We start from the raw sequence: 25432 nt of genomic DNA, 5'->3' as shown, positions 1-25432 counted from the left end.
GCACCAGAAATTAAGAATTGTACAACTGCAAAGATTAACAATAATGCTTTTGGTGTGACATGTACAATTGTCAAATGGAATGGAAAATCAGATGGAGCCAAATTGTATGCTCAACTGTATATAGGTAATGCACCGTGTACAAACCACAGTGCAACGTGCAAAGAATCAGTTTGTTCAATAATTTTTTCAAACCTCTACTACTTAACAGCCTATACAGTCAAGGTATTTATATTGACAATCACAACTTAAAATTAGCATTTCATTATCAATATACTTCATAGAACACCTGATATCACTGTATGTTTATTTATTTAAGGTCTATGCTATAAATGGCAATAACAATAGTACAGACAAAGTAGAACATCATTCCACTTCATGTAAGTTTCTCCTTTAATCTCATTCGCATTAATCAAGGGGTTTTGTATTTTAATATTTTAATGTTAACTATAAATTATAAGCACAAACAATTAGTCTAATAATAAACATATCTGATGTGTTTCAGACAATGATACAGCTGTCCTTGGATTTCTGGGATTCCTTATTGTTCTCACATCTCTTGCACTTTTGTTTGTCATGTACAAAATCTACCTTCTAAGGAAGGACACAACAAGGCATGTTTTACATCATACAAGTCTCAAATTTTTTATATGTTGCTTAAATTGTGTTTAAAGTAACAAGCATGTCAATTTGTCTTTACAGGGATGATTGTGAAATGGACCTTCTTCCTCAAAGTAACAATGAACTCACCTTTAAAATACTATTTTAAATTGTTTTAAGGGCCACAGGCTAATGTTGTTTTCTTTGATTTAGATACACTGCTCCAGGTTGAGCCCATCAGTGCTGAAGCTCTGGTTGACACATACAAGAGAAAAAGGGCAGATGAGGGACGCCTGTTTATGGAAGAATTTCAGGTGACCCTCAGACGTTCTCTTGCAATTTATTCTCTTGGAATTGATTGCATTAACATTTTCTTTTAATCTAAGAGGCTTTAAAATACAACCCTAAATCAGAAAAAGTTGGGACAGAATGAAAAATGCAAATAATAAAAAAACACAGAGTTTCTTACATTTACTTTGACTTTTATTTGATTGCAGACAGGATGAACCTGGTCAACTTCATTTCATCCATCCATCCATCCATTATCTTCCGCTTATCCGGGGTTCGGGTCGCGGGGGCAGCAACCTAAGTAGAGAAACCCAGACCTCTCTCTCCCCAGCCACCTCTTCCAGCTCAACTGGGGGGATTCCGAGGCGTTCCCAGGCCAGCTGGGAGATATAATCTTTCCAGCGTGTCCTGGGTCTTCCCCGTGGTCTCCTCCCAGCTGGACTTGCCTGAAACACCTTCCTAGGGAGGCACTCAGGAGGCATCCTTACCAGGTGTCCGAACCACCTCAACTGGCTCCTTTCCACGCGCAGGAGTAGCGGCTCGACTCCGAGTCCCTCCCGGATGACCGAGCTTCTTACCCTATCTCTAAGGGAGAGCCCAGACACCCTGCGGAGAAAACCCATTTCGGCCGCTTGTACTCGCGATCTCGTTCTTTCGGTCATTACCCAAATCTCATGACCATAGGTGAGGGTAGGAACATAGACCGACCGGTAAATCGAGAGCTTTGCCTTATGACTCAGCTCTTTCTTTACCACCACAGACCGGTAGAGAGTCCGCATCACTGCTGACCCTGCACCGATCCGCCCGTCAATCTCCCGTTCCATCTTACCATCACTCGAGAACAAGACCCCGAGATACTTAAACTCCTCCACTTGAGGCAAGAACACGTCCCTGACCCAGAGAGGACAATCCACCGTTTTCCGGCTGAGAACCATGGCCTCAGATTTGGAGGTGCTGATTCTCATCCCAGCCGCTTCACACTCGGCTGCAAACCGATCCATCAAGAGCTGGAGTTCACAGTTCGATGACGCTAACAGGACCACATCATCTGCAAACAGCAGTGACGTGACTGTGAGGTCACCAAACCTGACCCCTTCCATCCCCTGGCTGCACCTAGAAATTCTGTCCATATATATTATGAACAGAATCGGTGACAAAGGGCAGCCCTGACGGAGTCCAACTCTGACTGTAAACCAGTCTGACTTACTGCCGGCCATGCGAACCAAACTCCTACTCCGCTTGTACAGGGACTGAATGGCCCGTAATAAGGAGCCATGTACCCCGTATTCGCGAAGCACCCTCCACAAAATACCTCGAGGAACACAGTCGAATGCCTTCTCCAAGTCCACAAAACACATGTAGACTGGTTGGGCAAACTCCCATGAACCCTCGAGGATTCATGAACTTCATTTCATCTACTGATAAACATCCATTCCTGCATTTCAGTCCTGCAACACATTCCAAAAAAAGTTGTGACGAGGGCAGTTTAGGGCTAATAATTAGGTGAAAAACTAAATAATGATGCGTTTTTAAACAGGTGAATGTAATCCTGGTTTGGTACAAAAGCAGCATCCAGGAAAGTCTTTGATGAGCAAATATGATCAGAGGATCTCTAGTTTGTCAACAAATGTGTGAGAAAATGATTAAAATGTTCAAAAACAATGTACCTCAAAGAAAGACCGGAAGGGATTTGCATATTTCTCCCTCTACAGTGCATACGTAATATCATTAAACCATTCAAGGAATCAGGAGGAATTTCAGTGCGTGAAGGCCAAGGGTGCAAGCTTAAGCTGAACACCTGTGATCTTCCATCCCTCAAAGGCACTGCATCAAGAACTGCCACTCAACAATAGCTGATATGACCACATGGGCAAGGGATTACTTTTGTAAACCTTTATCCAGCACTACAATACAGAGTTACATGCACAAATGCCACTTTGATTACATGCACAACTTTGCTGTGCAAAAAAAAAAGCCTTATGTTAACCATGTCCAGAAGCGGCGTCGACTTCTCTGGGCTCTAAGGCATCCATGATGGACCATCACAGAGTGGAAACGTGTATTGTGGTCAGATAAATCAGCATTCCAATGTGTTCCAATGTGTTGCAGGCCTGAAATGTTTATAAATAAATGAAATGAAGTTGAGCAGATAAAACATGAAAAATGTAAGAAACACTGTGTTGTTTTTATTATTTGCATTTTCCATACTGTCCCAACTTTTTCTGATTTGGGGTTGTATGAAGCAGAACAGCCTGGGCCATTGACCTAAGAGACATGACCCTGATGTGCCATACCAGTATAAGAACTCTACTAAAATGTACTTTTTTTTCTCTTTAGAGTATTCCACGTATTTTCTCCAATTATTCAGTCAAAGAAGCTAAAAGAGCGGAAAATCAGACAAAGAATCGCTACATTGACATTCTTCCCTGTAAGTTAAAAATGAACCATATACAAACCACAATATACTGTACAAGTATTTAATTTCTAATCACGTTTTCAAATGCAACACCCCCTTACCTCCTTGCATACTTTTAGATGATTATAACCGTGTTCAGCTGTCTCACGAAGGACATGACTATATCAATGCCAGTTTTATTGAGGTAGGATTTGCTAACAGATCTGCAGACAACAAAGTTGTATGTTAAAAATGAAGATAAAGTTTTATATATGTATATATAATTTATGCATTCATGCAGGGTTACAAGGAGTCCAACAAATACATTGCAGCGCAAGGTAAAACAATGCTTGTTATCCATGCAAATAACAATTATTATATATGTTTGTTTTAGCTCAAACTAAATGTCATTTTTCCGTGAATTGTTCAGGACCCAAAGAAGAAACAATTGGAGATTTCTGGGCGATGATCTGGGAACAAAAGTCATCAATCATTGTCATGGTTACTCGTTGTGAGGAAGGAAACAAGGTAAGAAAGGGGGTTTGCAAGCTTGGCCTCAAAAAATGAAAAAAACAATTCCACCCAAACTTAGAACACACAAACAATTGTTTATTAAACACAATTGTTCACTCTAGTCCAACGGTTACATAATTACTTAATGTGATTAAATTTGTGTTAGAAGCTGCTCGGGTGGTGCAGCGGTAAAAACACACGCTAGAACCAGAGCTAGGATCTCGAATACATCGTATCGAATCTCAGCCCTGCCTACCGGCTAAGGCTGAGCGGCACAATGAACAACGATTGCCTGTTGTTCAGTTTTGGGCGGGACTAAGCCAGATGGGGGTCTCTCTTCTATGACTGGTGCAATTACTTTGCTGGTTGATTGATGGCGCCTGCACAGAGATGAGAAAAGAGTGCTCTCAGGGTGTCTCTCCGTACACAATGCTGAGCTGCACTGTACTCATCAAAGTGCAGGTGATAAAATGCATACGGCATCCCACGTGTCGGAGGGGGCATGGGTTAGCTTCGTTCTCCTCAAGCAGAGCAAGGATCGGCATTGGTGGAGAGCCTGAAGTCTTTTTTTTTTAAGAAAAATACTACACAAAAATTGTTAATGGATGATGGAGAGAAAATCACATTTCATGTACTCTGGCCAGATAAGGAAAGACATGAAGTGTCAGGTGTAAGGGCGCATTCACGTAAGAAGCCAAACCGCTTTTGTGCCGACTGTTCCATTGTTTTCTATAGAGTGTAGCGGTCCCGCTTAGACTGCCGATGCACTTCCCTCAGCGGCACGTTGCGCTGGCGATTTTTGGTTCACCTGATTGAACTTTGACCCAGTTTGCCGCTGACCTTTTCAAAGTGCCTCCAATGAGACAAACTGTTTGATATGATGCTGTATAAGCGACTTAGGCAAAACGAACAACGCTTAGCGTGAACAAACAAGGACTTCTAGCAAACAGGACTTACTGCACTAAAACAACGAGCAAGGAATTTCAATAGTGGAGAGAACTTATGAGCAATAATAATTAGGAGACATTTAGTGTACATTAAGCAAGAAGCTGATTCTCATCATTTCTTAGCACTGTAAACTATAACACAAGTTTAAAGTGAAACAATGAGGAAAATACAGCTAAACATGGATACATGTGGATTTATTTTTTATTTTTTCCCAATTTTCCCCCCAATCTAGTCGTGTCCAATTACCCTGAATGCGTCCTCTATACTGATTCGACCCTTCACCGCTGACTGAGGATGCCTCTCAACTGACATACGCCCCTCTAACCCTGAACAACAGCCAATCGTTGTTCATGCTGCTGCCCAGCCCAGTCGGAAAGGCAGAGCTGTGATTCGATACGATGTATTCGAAACCCAACTCTGGTGCGCTAGCGTACTTTACCACTGCGCCACCTCAGCGGCTTATTTTTATCTTTTTAAAAACTGTAACTCAGACTGTAACTCGGGTCATGGTAGGATTTGCCTTTGTCTTGTGTTTATGCTAAGACGTGTTGGTGTTCTTTTTGCGTCTGTCATCTCTTGTGTTCCCCTTCTTCTAAATGTAATAAAACTAAGACTGTCTTACTGGATCAGAAATCGAAATAGGTAGTAATTTCTAATCAGAAACTTAGATAATGCAAATATGACACTAACCCAAACCACACAAATAAACAATGGACAAAATAGCCAGATGAGAGGCCAGATGTATGCTCAGTTATGGATGCTATGGAATGGCGAGCAGCTACTTGAAACATTATTACTGTTTAAGAAGATTCATAGTTATTCAGTACAAGATACTGTTTTACAGCATGGACTGTCAATAAATTATAAATATGTTCAAATAGCCAATAAGCAAAATTTGTTAATCTAAACAAAATATGTTTGTTTATTATATAACATATGCAAACCTTGTTTGGATATGTTTGGATGTTTGGCTACTGCATTGTACAGTACTTTGACCGTGACCAAGTTTCTAATGTTTTTTTTACAAATTTAATTGGTTCCAAAGGGCTGCTCTTAAGTCAAAATGTTCATTAGTTAAACCTATTTTTCCCATAAGAAATAATGTAAATACAATTAATCCGTGCCAGACCTCCCAAACCACCCCCTTACCTAACCTTTCTAATGTCTTAAATTGTCTTTTTTGTTATAAATACTTATAAGTATATTTCCCTTAAACTTAAATTATAGAAAATACCGTACATTACTGTAATAAACAATAATGAACAATACACAGTAGTACTGTACATAAAACAACACACATCACAATTCAGTAAAGTATGTGTGCTGTACCATACACCATAATAAATTTCCCTCTCTTTTTATAAAATGTATCTACCAGAAACAACAATAACTCTCATATTTCTTTATATCTTTATTTCAATAGTATTGTATTTTGTAGTAGTAATTGCACGAAAGAAAGAATACTTTACTGAGCCGAATTCCTTCTTCTCCCTCACTCACTGTCCCCGCTGTCTGATACACAGTGACAACTACTGGCAGGAGTAATTATACAACAACAAATCTAATAGATTTATTCATTTTCTCATCACTGTGCTTTCTCGGCACATTCTTTGAGGCTATTTTAATATAGAATTTTACAAAATATAAAGAAAACACAGAAAAAACACTGTCCGCTGTCCAAATGTTAACTCACTGTATATATATATATAAATTTATATATATATATAGATTACGAATTTGGGTTCGTAATCCGAAATTTGTTCATACGTTAAGTTAAAAAAGACCGTTCGTAACCCAAAATGTTCATATGGTAAACCGTTCGTAACTCAAGGGTCTACTGTACTAAAATGATATTGATTGCAAAATAGTTTAATCATTTTTTTTATGTAATGATTATCAATGGGGTTTTGTTGTTGTTGTTCACAGAACAAGTGTGCTCAGTACTGGCCATCACTGGGTAGAGAAGCTGAGATTTTTGATGACATGGTTGTGAAGATCAAGAGAGAGGAAAACTGCCCTAATTACATTATTCGTCACCTGACCCTGATAAATGTAAGCAAATGTTTTTCCCCCGATTTATTGTTGATTTATTGTATATTATTTTTACATTCACACTGTGTAAATGTAAATCTTATTATATTTACATCCTTACTTTCGTTTCCTTTAACCCTTCTGTCATGTTCACCTCCCGCCCCTTACTTTAGTGTTCCCGGTCAAAATTGACCGGTCTGTTTTAACTGCTCTTAAATTAGCACAAAAAAAATTTTTCACCACCAAATTTTTATTCAACATTCTTTAGCTGTGATCAATGTCTCAAAGTAGTGTTTTACATGAATTTATAGAATTAGACATAAAATAACTGCAGTGAAAATACAAAATGAACATGTAATGTAAAAAATAAATTGAAAACCAAAGACCAAACTCAACATGAAGTCGTGTGTGTGTGTGTGTGCATGTGAATTCATGCACATGTGTGGCATGTGACACTCAGGTCAGAGTGGGCCTTGCAAACATAAGCATCACATTTGCAGCATCTCAGGCTTGTTTTGTTGTCTCTAGGGGCACAGAGCTCACAGCGCTTCCTTTTCTGCCCATGTCCTTGTTGGGGGGAGAAGTTGTCACATGTGATATTATGCCCTTGGAGACCGGTTGTCATGTCCAGCACAACACGCATGCCCTGTTTTTTTTCGGCCCTTCCGGTACTGGTTTTCCCCATGTATACCTGCATATTCCAGGCATAGCTGCTCCTGGTGTCACATGCTGCCCAGATCTTTATTCCATATTTCCCTGGTTTGCTTGGAATGTACACCTTGAAGGAACAGCGACCTCTGAAAGGAACCAGGCGCTCATCAACCGTCACCTCAGGGCCTGGATTGTACATAAGTGGTAAGCGCTCCACCCACCTGTCCCAAATGTTCCTGATGGCAGCCAGTTTGTCATTTCGCCAGCGGACGGGTCGTGTATCTCTGTTATCAAATCGAATAATTCTTGAAAGGACATGAAACTGTTGTAAGGACATAGTGGCGCGGAATATAGGCCTGCCAGACTCTGCATCCCACATACTTTTTGTAGTCTCATTGTTTGAGCGATATACTGCTGCTAAAATCAACAGACCTAAGTAGGCTTGGAGGTCTACCAGGTCGATTTCTCTCCAGGTGTCCCCAAACACACGCTTCCCCTCCAGGTTTGTCATCTCCAGTATAATTCCCTCAATGGACTCTTGTAAAAAGAGTTGGAAGCTGGACTTGATGTCATCCACACGAGATGTCGCATACCGTGTTGGCCCTGGCGTCATCTTTATGATGTTTTCCACTCTCGCTCTACTTCCTCTGTCCTGGGGGGGATGAAGACCAGAGCAAGTGTCCACTCTTGGACTGGAATCTCTCCTCAGGTGCCTGTTCTTCAGGTGCCTCTCCCTCTCCATCTGACTGGTCAGTCTCCTCAAAGTTTGGATCTAAATATGTGTTGTCTTCCACTTCCGAGACATCCTCCTCTATCTCTGGTTCAATTTCAGTGCCCTCTTCATCATGTCCAAAAACCTGGACCAGAACCTCTTCGACAGATAACCGCTTGGTCAGTCGCCTACTCATTGTGCTCAGAGTAATGGAGTGCAAGCAAACATTAAGCTATATATATGGGGTCTGTGTGAAGAGGATACATTGATTAGTCTGGAAGGTGTGGTTAACGTGTGGTTCACGTGGGGGATAGGCACATAAGCGCGAGAAAGAGATGGGTTCACATAACAGACACCTGTTTAGTCTAGTCAAGATACATACTATGATACATTGTTTCATCAGGAAGTTGGTTCACGTGGGAGGATCGGCACATAGGCGCGGGAAAGAGATGTGTACCCGCAAAAGATATTGTTCAGTCTGAAATGTGAGTGAGTGAGTGAGTTTGGGTGGTGTGTATGGGGATGTTTTCTGTCTGATGGATGAATATAGTCTGGATACCCATTTATTTCCTATGGCGGTCACTTTTGACCGGGAACACCACAGGTGTAACAAGGCTGACTAAAACACTCAAAATTCAATGAAAGAGGTGATCATCACTTTTATATGTTTAAGTGCATATTGTGGAGGATATCATGAGGCCTTGAGGCAATCAGGTGTAAAACACAATGTTTATGAGTGTTTTAAGTTGTAAATCGGTCAGATTTGACCCGAACACGACAGGAGGGTTGTCTTCTTTTCACAAATCCTTTTTAAGCTTAGGTTTTAAAAATCGGAGGAAAACAGCTTACACACTAACTCAATGTTTAACTAAAGATGTTAAGTACACCGATCATAACATTAAAACCACCTCCTTGTTTCTACACTCACTGTCCATTTTCTCAGCTCCACTTACCATATAGAAGCACTTTGTAGTTCTACAATTACTGACTGTAGTCCATCTGTTTCTCTGCATGATTTGTTAGCCCCCTTTCATGCTGTTCTTCAATGGTCAGGACCACCACAGAGCAGGTATTATTTAGGTGGTGGATGATTCTCAGCATGTGGTGGTGGTGTGTTAGTGTGTGTTGTGCTGGTGTGAGTGGATCAGACACAGCAGCGCTGATGGAGTTTTTAAATACTGTGTCCACTCACTGTCCACTCTATTAGACACTCCTACCTCATTGGTCCACCTTGTAGATGTAAAGTCAGAGACGATTGCTTATCTATTGCTGCTGTTTGAGTTGGTCATCTTCTAGATCTTAATCAGTGGTCACAGGACGCTGCCCACAGGGTGCTGTTGGCTGGATATATTTTTGGTTGGTGGACTATTCTCAGTCCAGCACTGACAGTGAGGTGTTTAAAAACTTCATCAGCATTGCTGTGTCTTATCCACTCATACCAGCACAACACACACTAACACACCATCACCATGTCAGTGTCACTGCAATGCTGAGAATGATCACCCAAATATTAACCCAAATATTAGATATTAACCTACTCTACTCTAACACCTAGTGGTCCTGGGTGAGTCCTGACCATTAAAGAATAGCATGAAAGGAGCTAACAAAGTATGTAGAGAAACAGATGGACTACAGTCAGTAATTGTAGAACTACAAAGTGCTTATATATGGTAAGTGGAGCAGATAAAATGGACAGTGAGTGTAGGACAGTGAGACAACAGGAACAGTATGGCCGGGATTAGATAAGCTTCATTGGAGAAAGAAACCATTCATAAGTCTATGCACTACCTATACAGGTGTTTCTAGAGTGCATACAGATGTACTAAAACACCACTGAAGTATTTACAGAGATTGGTCTCTCCAGAGATGGTTGAATATCTGGTTGTTTTATAGCAATCTATATATACAGTTTACAGAATTATGGCACATGTGCTCATATCTCTGTAGATGCAGAGCAAATAATCACCATCTTTCTGAGAATAGAAGTTAGGGCTTACTGGGAAAACGACAGACATTATAGCTCTGTAGCTGATGTAATTCCTTGCAATCGCTTCAAGTCCCTGCTTACATCTATTTACTTTGTCAACATTTAAGTGTCTCAGTTTAAGAGAAAATGGTTAGAGAAACCGAGAAAGAACTGCCTGCAGAAAGAAGTGCCTGAGGAACACAACTCGGTGGACAAAATGATAATTCCTTTCATAGCAAGGTTCAACAGCATCAGACAGTACATGGAGGTTAAAATTCTGGACAAGAGCATGGATACTTTGTAATTTTAATGTGTACCAAGGCAGGATGCAAATGACATCTAAGCTTGGGTTGTCATGATACTGACTTCATCACTACTTGTGAGTCAAATGTACAATATATATGCTGACAACTTTATACATCAATACCCCACGTGATTGCACTTCTACAAAACAGTGTGGATCCACTATACTGGGACAGTGTGCCTGCTGGCAGATGGCAGATGAGAAGGCAGGGGTAGCTTTAACTTTAAGATGGAGCAAAGTCACAACAAATGTGCTGTAAGGTGGTATGATAATGCTGTAATGTCAGCAGACCAGCCATTGTTGGCACTTGGTAAATTCATGGGTGGTATTAAAATCATGGAGGTCTTGCAGGTGGTATTTGGATATGTTCTGCATACAATCATACTGGCAGTGGTAAATGCCTGGCTGCTTTACAGACGTGATTATAAAACCCTCCAGATACCCCCAAAAAAGATGTGTTGAGAAGGAGGCACCTCACCTCTTTAGGTGAACATGTCAAAAAGAGGGAGACCATCTCTGGATGAGGGAAGATCTCCAAGCCCCCCACCCCGATGTCCAATGAAGGTGGACAAAAGAGGCAGATGTGCACAATGCAATGATAGATATACAACCACTGTGTTAAGTGTAATGTTAGGTTGTTCAGTATATCATTGCTTGGGTATCATGGGGTTAAAGTAATAGAGGGAAATTATTATTACAAAGCCGTTTGGAATTTACCACATTAAAAATCTGTAATTGTTAGCTAAAATGCTAACTTTTACCAATTCATCTTTGTAAATGCTCATCAATTCCACAAAGATTTTATTTAGCACTCTAACCTCCTTTTTAACAGCCAATCATCTCAAATAAGATATTAGAGAAATGTTGTCTCATATAATTGTCCTGCTTTACCAATTGTGGTCAGGGTTGTGGTGGGTTCATCTTCTCTGGAATCTACCCTAGACAGGACACCAATCCAGCGCAGAGCTCAGGCACAGCCAGTTATGTGTTTATGTTGATGCCCCACCGGCCGATAATACCATTGAGGATTTGAACATGACTGAACCCCCCTCCTCAATTTTGCTTTGGTTGAAGTGGCTTATAAATAATAATATGCCAGCATTATGGCAACATTTTAGAAAATACATTTGCCCCTATATCAGCATAACTGTAAACACATTTTTTGACTAGTTTGGTATAGCATGCATAATTTCTACCCTTTTACTACAGTTACTACTCTGCCAAACATCATGCCTACATAGTTCTCTGAAGGAACTTAGCTTTGTCTACCAAGGTCTTCCGTCCAACCTATTGTTTTTTTACTCCCTTTATAGCGGAAAGAAAAGTCCCAAGAGCGTCAAGTCACTCAAATCCAGTTTACAAGTTGGCCAGACCATGGTGTACCCTCTGATCCTGGCCTGCTCCTCAAACTACGCCGCAGAGTCAACTCGTTTAAGAATGTCTTCAGTGGACCCATTGTTACTCATTGCAGGTACATTTTTTTTCTTTAAATTGGATGTAGATGTTGGATGTAAACATTTTTTAATATATGTTGGTAAATTGTATCAGCTTTTTATCAATATGAAAGTATGACGAGCATATTTTTCTATGTTAATTTAAGCTCTTGCTGGAACATTGAGTTTTTCTAGGTATAGCAAATCCATTGGCTGAGTTTTCTGTGTTATCACTGTATTGAAATTAATAATAAAAAGTCACATTTCCACTTACAATGTAAAACTAGTGCTTTAATAATGGTGTCCTTTGTATTTTTACTCTATTCAGCTAACAGCTTGTGATTTGGGATGTAAAGTTTAATTAATAATAACCAAGTTTGGGCCGCTCAGGTGGTGCAGCGGTAAAGTACCCTAACGCACCAGAGTTGGGGTTTCTAATACATCGTATCGAATCTCAGCTCTGCCCTCCGACTGGGTCGGGTGGCTGCATGAACAACGATTGGCTGTTGTTCAGGGTTAGGGGTAAATTCTCACACAATCCAAACCTGGAGATATATACAGAAACTATGATGACAACACAAAAGACACAAGTACAATAAATGAAAGACAGGAGGGAACTATAGTTAGTAAATATGAATGTGCTGGTGCTCCAACAGGAGCTGCAGAAAGCAGGAAGATGGCAGATATTACATTGAGATAATTTTACTTTACTTATTTGTCTACATGATTTAGTTTTTTGCTTCCTTTCCTTAATGATTTTATTCTTGTGCCTTAAACCATAAACAGAATATGTCAAAATGAGACATGGTTATATTTTTACTGACCAAGACAAATACCTAATACTCCTTATGAACCAAAAAATAAAATTTTTCCTCAAAATTAAAATTGACTGCATATTTATTCCCTGCAGTGCTGGAGTTGGACGCACTGGCACTTACATCTCTATTGATGCCATGATTGAGAGTCTGGAAGCAGAGGGGCGTGTTGACATCTATGGATATGTGGCCAAACTTCGCCGTCAAAGATGCCTCATGGTCCAAGTAGAGGTCAGACAGAAAGCTTACTACTGCATTCTGTTCTTGTTTTTTTTTACTTAAGCTCATGCAGATGAAATAACTTACTTGGGGTGGAACAGTGGTGTAATGTGTTAGTCAAAAGTGCCTGCACATGGTGAGATGGTGAATAATGAAGGGGAGTGTGTGACTCTCTGTACATAATACTGCCCTCTGTGGTAACCTGTCTCTGGTAGGTGAAAAGAAGTGGTTGGCAACTGCAACTAAAATTTAGAAGTGAAGTCAACGGGTTATATAAGGCAGTGGTCCCCAACCAAGGGCATGACTGATTCTCTTTTAATAACATTTGTCTGTTCCTCTTAATGCATTTGACACATATCTATTTCAGTCAAGTGATACCAGAAAATTAGGCCCCCAAGCTAGCTAAAATAAGCAAAAAATAACTTAGGGTTCCCACTGATTGTCCATCATTGGTGAGTAGTATAGTTGTGCACTTTGTATTTTTTATTATGCTTGTCGTATAATTTTATTTTAAATCCTCTCACCCCACCGGTCCATAAAATTATATCTTATATGAAACCGGTCCGTGGTGCAAAAAAGGTTGGGGACTGCTAATATAAGGGATACAGCAACTTATAATTTTTATCTAGTAGTGTGGTATTTAAATTAGGACATGACCTTTATTAACCTTGTTGATGAGTATGACTTACTTTAGCTCGTGATCTCTCTGTGCCAAAATGGCTAGAAAAGGCTAGTTTAAAGGACCCTCAAAATGACAGAACAAATTAGTATTAATACTGGAAAAAGATCTGTCTACAGAGATCTTTTTACATCAGGTTAGTTACCATCACATTACTCTGCTCAGTTTACACTAGAGGTATTAATACATAATCAATGCAAGAAGTAGCAGGATCATTGCCCGCATCCTCCACCATTTATTATGTATTAATACTTTTAGTGTAAATTAACATTTTCTCTCACAATGGTCAAACAAAGAGGTCCACCATGATTAGAAGCTGACTGAACATGTGTCTCTGTCCACAGTCTGTAATATTTCCATTGCCATGACCGTAAAAGTTGCCATCCAAGAAGAAGAAATTGGGCCAGTATGAGCATTAGTTATAGTGGTGGTGATGATCGTAGCAGTAGTATTGATTGTTAATGAAGTGGTGAATAGTCATATATAGTAATATACTGTCAAAAAATGAAAGTAGTAAAATCTACCTTTGTATCTTCCTTTTCTCTACTAATCTATATTTATATATAATGTTTAATATCAGGCCCAGTATGTGCTCATCCACACTGCACTCATCGAGTACAATCAGTTTGGTGAGACAGAGATCTCACTCTCAGACTTTCACTCAGTGGTCAACACACTTAAACAGGAGGCAAATGAGCCCAGTTTGATGGAGCTGGAGTTTCAGGTTTGTGCTTTCTCTTTGGTTAAACTTTGAATGCCTTTCAGTCTAATGCTTTTTATCCCAAATTGCTACTGACCAAAAAGGTGAAGCCAAAATCAACTCATCCAGTTTAGGCAAAGACAATTAAAGACAATCTGACCTATGAAAACTTCATGCTCAAATTGTTATGCTGAGTAAAAAGTCTGTAGTAAAAAATTAAAAAATTGTTTTGTATTTAGTACAGTGGTCTCAGACTTTGGCCCCAACGCTACATACAACTGACCACAGTGTTTACATTAAAATGATTTTTAAATAATTTGTAAAAAGAAAAATAAATAAATAATAGTAAATGCCTATATGGTACTTTTTTTTTTTTAAATGGATATAAATACAAATACAAAGGTGTCAATCAATCAATTTTTACATTTACAAAATACATTTATACAAAATAAACACTGGGTTTATATCTTTGTTCTTTTGTGAGTTAAATAAAGCTTCAAAAAAAATGACAAATACCAGATTTATGGTTTTACTGCATTTTACAAATTCTTTTGGAAAACAGGGTTTTTAATATACATGTACATATACAGCATTTAGCAGATGCTTTTATCCAAAACGCCTTACAACTGTGATCGGATACAGTGCAAGCAATTGAGGGTTAAGGTCCTTGCTAAAAGGCCCAACAGTGGCAACCTAGTAGTAGTGGGGCTTGAAGCAATGACCTTACGATTACTAGTCCAGTACCTTAACCAGATGTATTGCATAGATTTCCTTTTCAGAGAAAGGTATTAATTGACATTTTATTTGGGCCACTCAGTTGGCGCAGCAGTAAAACACACGCTAGAACAACAGAGCTCGAGAGAGGGATCTCGAATACATCGTATTAAGTCCCAGCTCTGCCTGCCATATTAACATATATTAAGCTGGATAGGGACTCTCTTATTACTGATGCAGCTACGACCTCTGCTGGCTGATTGATGTTGCCTGCACAGAGGCGAGAAAGGAGTCCGCTGATCAGGGTGTGTCTCTCCGTACACAGTGCTGACCGCATAGGCACTTGTCAAGTGTAGGTGACAAGATGCATGCGGCTGCTGCCCACGTGTTGGAGGGGGCGTGGGTTAGCTTCGTTCTCCTCAATTAGAACCGGGGTCGGCATTAGGAACCATGATGCAATCGAGCAAATGGACGCGCTAAAGTCAGGAGAAAAAGGGAGAAAATGCATAAACAAACAAAACAAATATATACAGTACAGGCCAAAAGTTTGGACACACCAGCCAAAAGTTTGGACACACCTTCTCTTCAATGTTTTTTCTTGATTATTTTTATTTTCTACATTGTAGATTAATACTGAAGACATCCAAACTATGAAGAATTATGTAGTGAACCAAAAAGTGTTAAACAAACCAGAATATGTTTTATATTTTACCAACTCTACCTCTGCACAACCCAACTGATGGTCTCAAACACATTAAAAAAGCAACAAATTCCAAAAATTCACTCTAGACAAGGCACAAACATTCATTGAAAACCATTCCAGGTGGAAACCTAATAAAGCTGGTTGAGAAAATTTCAAAGAGTGTGCAAATCTGTCATTAAAGCAAAAGATGGCTACTTTGAAGAATCTAAAATATAAAACATATTCTGGTTTGTTTAACACTTTTTTGTTTACTACATAATTCCATATGTGTTCCTTCATAGTTTGGATGTCTTTAGTATTAATCTACAATGTAGAAAATTAAAAAAAAATTAAGAAAAACCACAGGAATGAGAAGGTGTGTCCAAACTTTTGGCCTGTACTGTATATAATATATACAGTATATATATATATATATATATATATATATATATATATATATATATATATATATATATATATATTGACATTTTATTTAAATTTATTTAAAAATTCTTCAGAAAATATTGTACTGTGACAATGTTTTAATTAAATATTTTTTTTTATTTATAATTTAATGTTTATGTCCACCACATTATAAAACTTGGCTGTTTTTACAGAGACTTCCAAAGTTTAGTAACTACAGGGCATCCAACACAGCACAGTCTGAAGAAAATAATAAGAAAAATCGCTACTCCTCTGTTGTGCCATGTGAGTGTTAAGTTTATTGATTTTGTATTTACATTTTATAGTGTTTATTAAATCCTATTTTACTATTATTGATTTATATACTACTGTGATCATTGTGATTTTTTTGTTCTAGGCTGCCTAGTTTTATAAAGAAGTCTATATTGTGATGCACTATTTAGACAGTAAAATTGATCTTAAAATGTATTCATCTTAATTATTGTGTTTTTTTAAGATGACTTCAATCGAGTGCTGATTAAGCTAGAAGAAGATAGCGGTAATGAGAGTCAGGCGGAAGATGATGAGGAATATTCCTCAGATGAAGATGATGAACTACCAACCAAATACATAAACGCCTCCTATGTGGATGTACATGCTTTTATTTTTTATTTTATTTAAGGGGAAGGATAAATGGAAAAGTTTAACCTAACTTTTACAGTGGCAATAATATGCTAGTGAAATACTGTCGGTAAAGTGCATGATCTTCAAATGCAGGTCTTACTAAATACGTGTCCTATGTGCAGCCACTCACTCACTTTCTTAACCGCTTATCCATTTAGGGTGGGTGTCAGAGCCTATCCCAGTTTTTCAATGGGCGCAAGGCACACAGTAACACCCTGGACGGGACACCAGTCCATCGCAAGGCAGACACACACACACTCAGTGTCCCTAATTTCCCTGACTGCATGTTTTTGGACTGTGGGAGGAAATCGGAGCTCCTGGAGGAAACCCACACAGACACGGGGAGAACATGCAAACTCCACACAGAAAGGACTCGGACCACCCCGATTGGGGATCGAACCCAGGACCTTCTAGCTGTGAGGCGACAGTGCTACCCACCGAGCCACCATGCACAACCAAATCAAATATATTTTATTTATATTTAGATATAAAATTGTAAGTTTATTTCAGTAATTATGAATTTAATAATAAACTCTCCAGCACCTGGGGCTGTATCTCAAACCAGAAAAAAACCAAGCATCTAAACATAGTGATAACATCAATAACTGATGTACTAAGAACTCTATTTAGTATAAATCTATGCAATTTGAAAAACAGCTTTATGCCTCAGACTGCCCTACTTTACACTTAGTTGTTAGCTTTTAATGTGCTATTTAAAATGACCCACGATACATGTACTCAGTAACTGTAACAGAATAAAACAGTTTCAGAGACATTTTAAATAGGAACAAATATTTACCTTAATACAAAAAAGCATAATGGTCTACTGTTGTTACAAAATGTTTGACTGTTGAGTACACATGCTCATCTTTGCCAGGTTTGGAAAAAATAAATTAAAAAAGTAATTAGGACATAGGCATCAGTCTAATAGACTATATCCCTCCACTGCTGAGGAATGGAAACTTTAGGTTTAAGTAATCAGTGCTACCAACCTGCCAAAAATAACGTATTTTTGGGTCAGTCCTGAATACACCTCTGTATGTTAAGTTTGTATTTCAATAAAAAAAGCAACTAAATTATTAAAACAGTAAATAATGGGGCCGCTCAGGTGGCACAGCGGTAAAAACACATGCTGTAACCAGCTGGGATCTCAAATACATCGTACCGAATCTCAGCTCTGCCTTGCCGGCTGAGGCTGAGCGGCCACATGAACAACGATTGGCCTGTTGTTCATATGGGCGGGACTAAGCCAGATGGGGTCTCTCTCTCTCCCATGACTGGTGCAATTATGACCTCTGCTGGCTGATTGATGGCGCCTGCACAGAGATGAGAAAAGAGTGCTCTCAGGGTGTGTCCTCTCTGTACACGCAGCTAAGCTAGAGTTTGCATACACTCATCAAAGTGTGGGTGATAAGATGCATACAACATGCTGCCCATGTGTCGGAGGGGGTGTGGGTTAGCTTTGTTCTCCTGAATCAGAGCAGGGATAGGCATTGGTGGAGAGGAAGCATGATGCAATCGGGCAATTGGACGCGCTAAAAAGGGAGAAAATGCATAAAGAAAATTAAATAATGGTAAGTAAATAATGGTAAGAAGTAATTAATAACTAAAAGGTTTCTGTTACATTTCTAGAAGTGCTTGGGCAACAATTTCTTTTTGTTCCGTATTTCAGTGAAAAACTGAGGTGCTTAAAAACAATTTCTTCATGATTTTTTCTTACCCAAATTTACCAAGTGCGACAAAAATGCTGAACCTAATTGTAAATATAAAAATTATTTTATCATATTTAATATCTATCTATCTATCTATCTATCTATCTATCTATCTATCTATCTATCTATCTATCTATCTATCTATCTATATACATACATACATACTTTCAGTTATTTAAACTGTGCATCTTGTAACAAATTGGGCTAGGATGTGACGAGGGGCAGATACACACGCAGGGATAATAACGATTAATAATAACAAAAGACAAGACAGGAGTACGAACAAGACAAGACACAAACACATGACCTATGCTAAATGCTAAGCTAAATGCTAACGCTAATCTAAACACAGGAAACAAACCTAAACTATACTAGACCCTAAGCTAAGTTAACACTTGCTAACAAAGAATATTTACTCCGCTATTTACACCGCTGCTTGCTTAAATCCTCTTAGCTTATTACCTCAGATGAGGTGCAGCTGTGGATAATTAGCCGGAGACCAAAAAGGCTTAGCACTAAAAACAAACTTTTGTTTAACATGTGCTCCTGGAGAGAGGGGCGTGGCACAGAGGCTTGATTTGTGACACATCTCACAACCTTGCCTGGAACACTGTAAAGAAAAGAGGCACTCAGTCAGATTTAAATTGACTTACCTTTACATACATCATTATTTTCTCCCGCCACTGTGGTAATGGACATAAGCTTCAAAGTTACATCAAATCATGACATATGTAATATTAAATGTAATATGTATGTCTTTCTGAAGGGATACTGGGTCCCAGACAGCCTTATTACTGCACAAGGACCTATGGCTGACACAGTCGGAGACTTCCTGCACATGCTTTACCAGATGCGGGTTAAAGTTGTGTTCATGCTTTCTGACTGCACTGAAAATGACAAGGCAGGTCTTCTCCATATACATACATAAATAACACACATTTAGTACACATTACACTTAGATAAAACATCTAAGTGTAATGTTTCAGACATACCTGGAGCTTACAACTTTTTGTTACATATTGATCTCTTAGGAGTGCTGTTCTTCGTACTGTCCCAATGAGAAGACAACATTTGATGAGATTGAGGTTGAGGTCATTGAGACAGAAACCTTCCCAACATACATCAGGCGGCAGCTGAAACTTAATCACACAAAGGTAACCACTTCGGACATTGTTTTCTTTGTCTATATGTTACTATTGGAAAATATACCAACCAGGCATAACATTATGACCACTGACAGGTGAAGTGAATAACACTGATTATCTCTTCATCACGGCACCTGTTCGTGGGTTGGATATATTAGGCAGCAAGTGAACATTTTATCCTCAAAGTTGATGTGTTAGATGCAGGAAAAATGGGTAAGTGTAATGATCTGAGCGAGTTTGACAAGGGCCAAATTGTAATGTCTAGACGACTGGGTCAGAGCATCTCCAAAACTGCAGCTCTTGGGAGGTGTTCCTGATCTGCAGTGGTCAGTATCTATCGAAAGTTGTCCAAGGAAAAGGAAAGAACAGTGGTAAACTGGCGACAGGGTCATGGGCAGGCAAGACTCATTGGTGCACATAGGGAGCGAAAGCTGGCCCGTGTGCTCAGATCCAACAGACGAGCTACTGTAGCTCAAATTGCTGAAGAAGTTAATGCTGGTTCTGATAGAAAGGTGTCAGAATACACAGTGCATTGCAGTTTGTTGTGTATGGGGCAGCAAAAGGGGGACCAACACAATATTACATTTACATTTTTGGCATTTAGCAGACGCTTTTATCCAAAGCAACTTACATTACAGTTACAGTATTCAGTCTGAGCAATTGAGGGTTAAAGGCCTTGCTCGGTGACCCAACAGCTCCCCTCTAATTACTGAATCAATTTGTTTCATTTACAACACTTGCTAACAGGTGTGAGAAATCAGACAGAGCCCTACTCAACAGCTTTACAATGAACTGGAACATTAACTGAGGCTTTCTTGACCAACATAAGTACCCAGCCATACAAATGCTCTTTTGACTGAATGGGCACAAAATCCCACAGATTACTTCACAGTTTTGTAAGATGCCATATCAGAAGAGTGGCTGCTGTTATAGCTGGAAGGATCATATAGAGGCCGTTCTATTTTACTTCCATTTGTTTTTGAAATGAGATGTCCAGCAAGCTCATGGTCTGGTGCCCAAATACTTTTGGCCATATAGTGTATGTTAATCATTTTTAGAAATGAGCTGTGCAGAAAATGAACATACTTCTTACCAACCTAAAGAAACAAGTACCTTTGTGTCAATTTATTTTTAAAATGTCTATAATGTCCCAACATAACTATTCAATAATACTGCAGCTGAAAATGACATGGGGATAGTTGCATCTGCATAAAAGCTAGCTTGAAGCCATGAAGTCCAAATAATGATCTATGGCTCTCCACAATTAAAGTTCAGCAAAGCATAAATCAGGGCAATGATATAAAACAATATCAAGTCAAGTCAAATCAAATTTATTTGTATAGTGGTTTTTACAATAGACATGGCCTGAAAGTGACTTTACAGCATCCAGAACCAACAAACAAAAAACCCCTGTTGAGCAAGCCAAGGGCGACAGTGGCAAGGAAACCAGGACTCAGCAGGGATCCATCCTTCTTGGGTATCTAAAGCTTTAAATGTTCCCAGTACCACAGTGGACTCAATAATTTTGAAATGGCACAACCCTAGATGAACACTCCTAGATTTGGCCAGCTAAATTGGGCATCCAAGCAAAAATGGCCTTGGTTGGTAAGGTAATAAAGAATTTAACAGTTACTTCTTTGCAGACATGTGAGAACCTGCAATACAGCCAGTAGCCAGAGGAAAAGCATATGACAGCCCGATCGGAGTTTGCTACATTGCAATTTAAAGGACTTTGGCAGAAAAAGATTTAATGAGATGAAAATGTAACCTTTGGGCAGAAAAGCAAGCACTTTGTCTGCTGAAAGTAAAAAATGCCTATGGTGAAAGATGGTGGTGGCAGCATGATGTAATTAGGGTGCTTCTTAGCAGCAGGGATCGTGAGACTGGTAAGAATGGAGGGACAGATTAATGCAGCCAAATACTGAAACATCCTTGGAGATCCTTTAGACTGGGTTGATATCGTGGTGTTTTCAGGGCAAGTCTATACATGCAGTCAAATGGCCCAGATAAAGCCCAGGATTAAATTGTTTATCATTGTAGAGGGATAAGAGCCACACAGTGGATCAGTACCAATTCCTGAAATGGGCGAGTCATGAGGTACCTGCCAACCCACTTGACTTGATTGACATGATGAAGAGCATCAGGCAGAGCTACTACTCTATCAGCGCAAACAAGAGGATACCCATCGTTGTGCACTGCGGGTGAGTCTCTAACTAGTAGAATAAGAGCATTGTCCTAATATTGCAAAGTAAATCATTGTATTTATTGTATTAAAATAGAATTTATTATTTAATATACTCATGTGTATAATTGTGTACTTTATCAGTGATGGTTCTTCAAGATCTGGAATCTTTTGTGCACTGTGGAAGTTAATGGACAGTGCAGAGACAGAAAAGCTGGTGGACATCTTCCAGGTGGCCAAAGACCTACGCAAGACTCGCCCCGGCATGGTTACTAACTTTGTGAGTTTAATATTTATGATGCTAATATTATGTATAATGCTACTGTTTCTGCTACTATTACTACAACAGTTTTAAATAAATACACTGATCAGCCATAACATTAAAACCACCTTCTTGTTTCTGCACCTACTGTCCATTTTATCAGCTCCACTTACCATATAGGAGCACTTTGTAGTTCCACAATTACTGACTGCAGTCCATCTGTTTCTCTACATACTTTTTTATTCTGCTTTCACCCTGTTCTTCAATGGTCAGGACCCCCACAGGACCAGCACAGAGCAGGTGTTATTTGGGTGGTGGATCATTCTCAGCACTGCAGTGACAATGACATGGTGGTGTTTTAGTGTGTGTTGTGCTGGTATGAGTGGATCAGAAACAGCAGTGCTGCTGGATTTTTTCAATACCGTGGTCAACTCACTGTCCACTCTATTAGACACTTCTACCTAGTTGGTCCAACTTGTAGATGTAAAATCGGAGACGATCGCTCATCTATTGCTGCTTTTTGAGTTTGGTTTCGAGGTCCTCTAGACCTTCATCAGTGGTCACAGGATGCTGCCCATGGGGCGCTGTTGGCTGGATGTTTTTGGTTGGTGGACTATTCAGTGTCACTGCAGTGCTGAGAATGATCCACCACCCAACTAATATCTACTCTGTGGTGGTCCTGAGAGAGTTCTGACCATTGAAGAACAGCTTGAAAGGGGGCTAACAAAGCATGCAGAGAAGCAGATTGACTACAGTCAGTAACTGTAGAACTACAAAATGTTTCTATATGGAAGTGAAGCTGATAAAATGGACAGTGAGTGTGGAAACAAGTAGGTGGCTTAAATGTTATGGCTGATCGGTGTTCAATGCAATTGAGGATTAAGGGCTTTGCTCAGGGGCCAAACAATGTAAACTTACAGTAGAGGTCCTCTTAATTCCACTACCACTTCTACAATTACTTCATGACATACTACTACTACCACTTTAACTATCACTACTAATAAAATATATAATACAAAAAGACCACTATTACAGTCCTAACACCACCAACATTTCATGCTTTACCCATACCTTATTCTGGGCAGGGTCATGTTGGGTTCAGTTTCCCCAGAATCACTGGTTGCAAGGAAGTCGGGAAGGGAAAAGGGAACAGTCTCAAATAAATAAGGTGGCCAAAATGACAAAAACAAAGTAACAAATGAAAGACACAAAAACACCCTCATGAGCATAAATAAAAGAGCATTGTGTGCCCTGCCTGGGAGAGGATAACCGGGATATTTCCCTGCAGCCAGGGTAGTGTCCGACAGCAAGCGCATGGTGCCTAGGCAGCCCATGTAACCTGACTGAGCTCAGCCTGAACAGGCAACATGGGAGGATCATGTGGACCCAACACTCACAAGATCCACATTAGGGGTGCAGTGCAATGCTTGTCAGGCACAGGGAAAGGGAAAAGAGGCCCCGGCGGCATCAAATTTGCCAGCAGAAACTGGCTCTTGGCATGTAGAATGGGGTGGATGGTGCTGGAACTAGTGCAGGAGGTTCAAATATATGAGCTAGATAATAGTTGGGCTCACGGCTACACACAGTGTGTGCTGTGGAACCAGACTCCTCAATAGGGGATGGTCTCTCTTCTGAGGACATATATTTCTCAGCTGGTGGCTGGTAAATGAGAGCGTCACCTTAATTTGGTTTTGACTTGTGGTTAGGAAATTTTTGACCATTGTGTATACATATGTGCATATATCTGTGATCAAAAGCTTGTTGGTGCCTGTTATGGTGGAAACCCAAGAAGCCAATGGTGTACACCAGCAGTGAGGGAGGCTGTCAAGTGGAAGAAGGAGGCTCTTTGAGCCTGGATAGCTTAGGAAACTCTTGGTCCAGTGAATAGGTACTGGCAGACCACAAAAGCTGCGGCTTTGGTAGTTGCAGAAGCGATGAAGGCGTTTGTAGAGGCCATTGAGACTTCCAAAAACACTTTGCCCAGGAGAGGAAGGGGAACACTGTCCAAGCTGTGCTTAGCACAGAAACTGACACAGAAAGTGACAGTTTGTGAGTTTCTGTAAAGAAAGTGTGCTAGTGTTGCATGCCAGTGGAAAACCGGACAGGTTCGAGCAGCCCAGTATCAGTGTTTTAGAAAAATAGCAGGTTTACCAACAGAGGAGTTGGCTGAGAGGATGTTCATAGCAGTAATAATCACAGTATTACAGCAATAACAACATATTCTGCTTCTCTAAAATACATAATGCCAGGTTTATATTACAACCCCAAATCAGAAAAAGTTGGGACAGTATGGAAAATGCAAATAAAATAAGAATGCAGTGTTTTTTACATTTACTTTGACTTTTATTTGATTGCAGACAGTTTTAACCCAAGATATTTCATGTTTTATTTGCTCAACTTCATTTCATTTATTAATAAACCTTCATTCCTGCATTTCAGGCCTGCAACACATTCCAAAAAAAGTTGGGATGGGGGCAATTTAGGGCTAGTCATGAGTTGAAAAAACTAAATAATTATGTGATTCCAAACAGGTGATGTCAACAGGTGATTGTAATCATGATTTGGTACAAAAGCAGCATCCAGGAACGACTGAGTCTTTGATGAGCAAAGATGATCAGAGGATCTCTAGTTTGTCAACAAATGTGTGAGAAAATGATTGAAATGTTTAAAAACAATGAACCCTAAAGAAAGATTGGAAGGGATTTGCATATTTCTCCCTCAACAGTGCATAATACCATTAAACCATTCAAGGAATCAGGAGGAATTTCAGTGTGTAAAGGCCAAAGGCTCAAGCTTAAGCTGAATGCCCGTGATTTTTGATCCCTCAGACGGCACTGCATCAAGAACCGCCACTCAACAATAGCTGATATAACCACATGGGTGAGGGATTACTTTGACAAACCTTTGTCAAGCACTACAATACAGAGTTACATGCACAAATGCCACTTAAAACTTTACTGTGCAAAAAAGAAGCCTTATGTTAACCATGTCCAGAAGCAGCGTCGACTTCTCTGGGCTTGGAGGCATCTAGGATGGACCATCACACAGTGGAAAACAATGGACACCATGTGCTCTGGATCAAAAACCAAAAGGACCATCCAGACTGTTATCAGCAACAAGTCCAAAAGCCAGGGTCTGTCATGGTATGGGGCTGTGTCAGTGCCCTTGGCAAAGGTCATTTACACTTCTGTGATGGCAGCATAAATGCAGAAAAGTACATTGAGATCTTAGAGCAACATATGCTGCCTTCAAGACGTCATCTTTTTCAGGGATGTCCATGCATTTTTGACCAGACAAAACATGAAATATATCAGGTTTATCCTGTCTGCAATCAAATAAAAGTCAAAGTAAATATAAGAAACTGTGTTTTTTTATTATTATTTGCATTTTCCATGCTG

The 25432-nt window shown here is 39.6% G+C and overlaps 1 protein-coding gene across 1 annotated transcript in view; it reads left to right on the top strand.

Moving 5' to 3' along the window:
* ptprc (protein tyrosine phosphatase receptor type C) overlaps positions 1-25432 on the top strand; it is a 29699-nt gene that overhangs the window by 3664 nt on the left and 603 nt on the right. Inside the window, exons 5-23 of the mRNA XM_063012776.1 lie at positions 2-222; positions 317-377; positions 503-611; positions 700-731; positions 811-911; positions 3223-3313; positions 3421-3485; positions 3582-3618; positions 3711-3808; positions 6668-6793; positions 11719-11876; positions 12749-12884; positions 14132-14275; positions 16265-16355; positions 16567-16700; positions 19212-19346; positions 19477-19599; positions 21631-21791; positions 21917-22052. Of these exons, the coding sequence (XP_062868846.1) occupies positions 2-222; positions 317-377; positions 503-611; positions 700-731; positions 811-911; positions 3223-3313; positions 3421-3485; positions 3582-3618; positions 3711-3808; positions 6668-6793; positions 11719-11876; positions 12749-12884; positions 14132-14275; positions 16265-16355; positions 16567-16700; positions 19212-19346; positions 19477-19599; positions 21631-21791; positions 21917-22052 (2159 nt within the window). The remainder of the gene's footprint in view (position 1; positions 223-316; positions 378-502; positions 612-699; positions 732-810; positions 912-3222; positions 3314-3420; positions 3486-3581; positions 3619-3710; positions 3809-6667; positions 6794-11718; positions 11877-12748; positions 12885-14131; positions 14276-16264; positions 16356-16566; positions 16701-19211; positions 19347-19476; positions 19600-21630; positions 21792-21916; positions 22053-25432) is intronic.

Source organism: Trichomycterus rosablanca, chromosome 17 (assembly GCF_030014385.1).
Source record: "Trichomycterus rosablanca isolate fTriRos1 chromosome 17, fTriRos1.hap1, whole genome shotgun sequence".
Lineage (NCBI taxonomy): Eukaryota > Metazoa > Chordata > Actinopteri > Siluriformes > Trichomycteridae > Trichomycterus > Trichomycterus rosablanca.
Note: the sequence above shows the minus strand (reverse complement) of the source record. Positions and strands in the feature narration are given on the sequence as shown.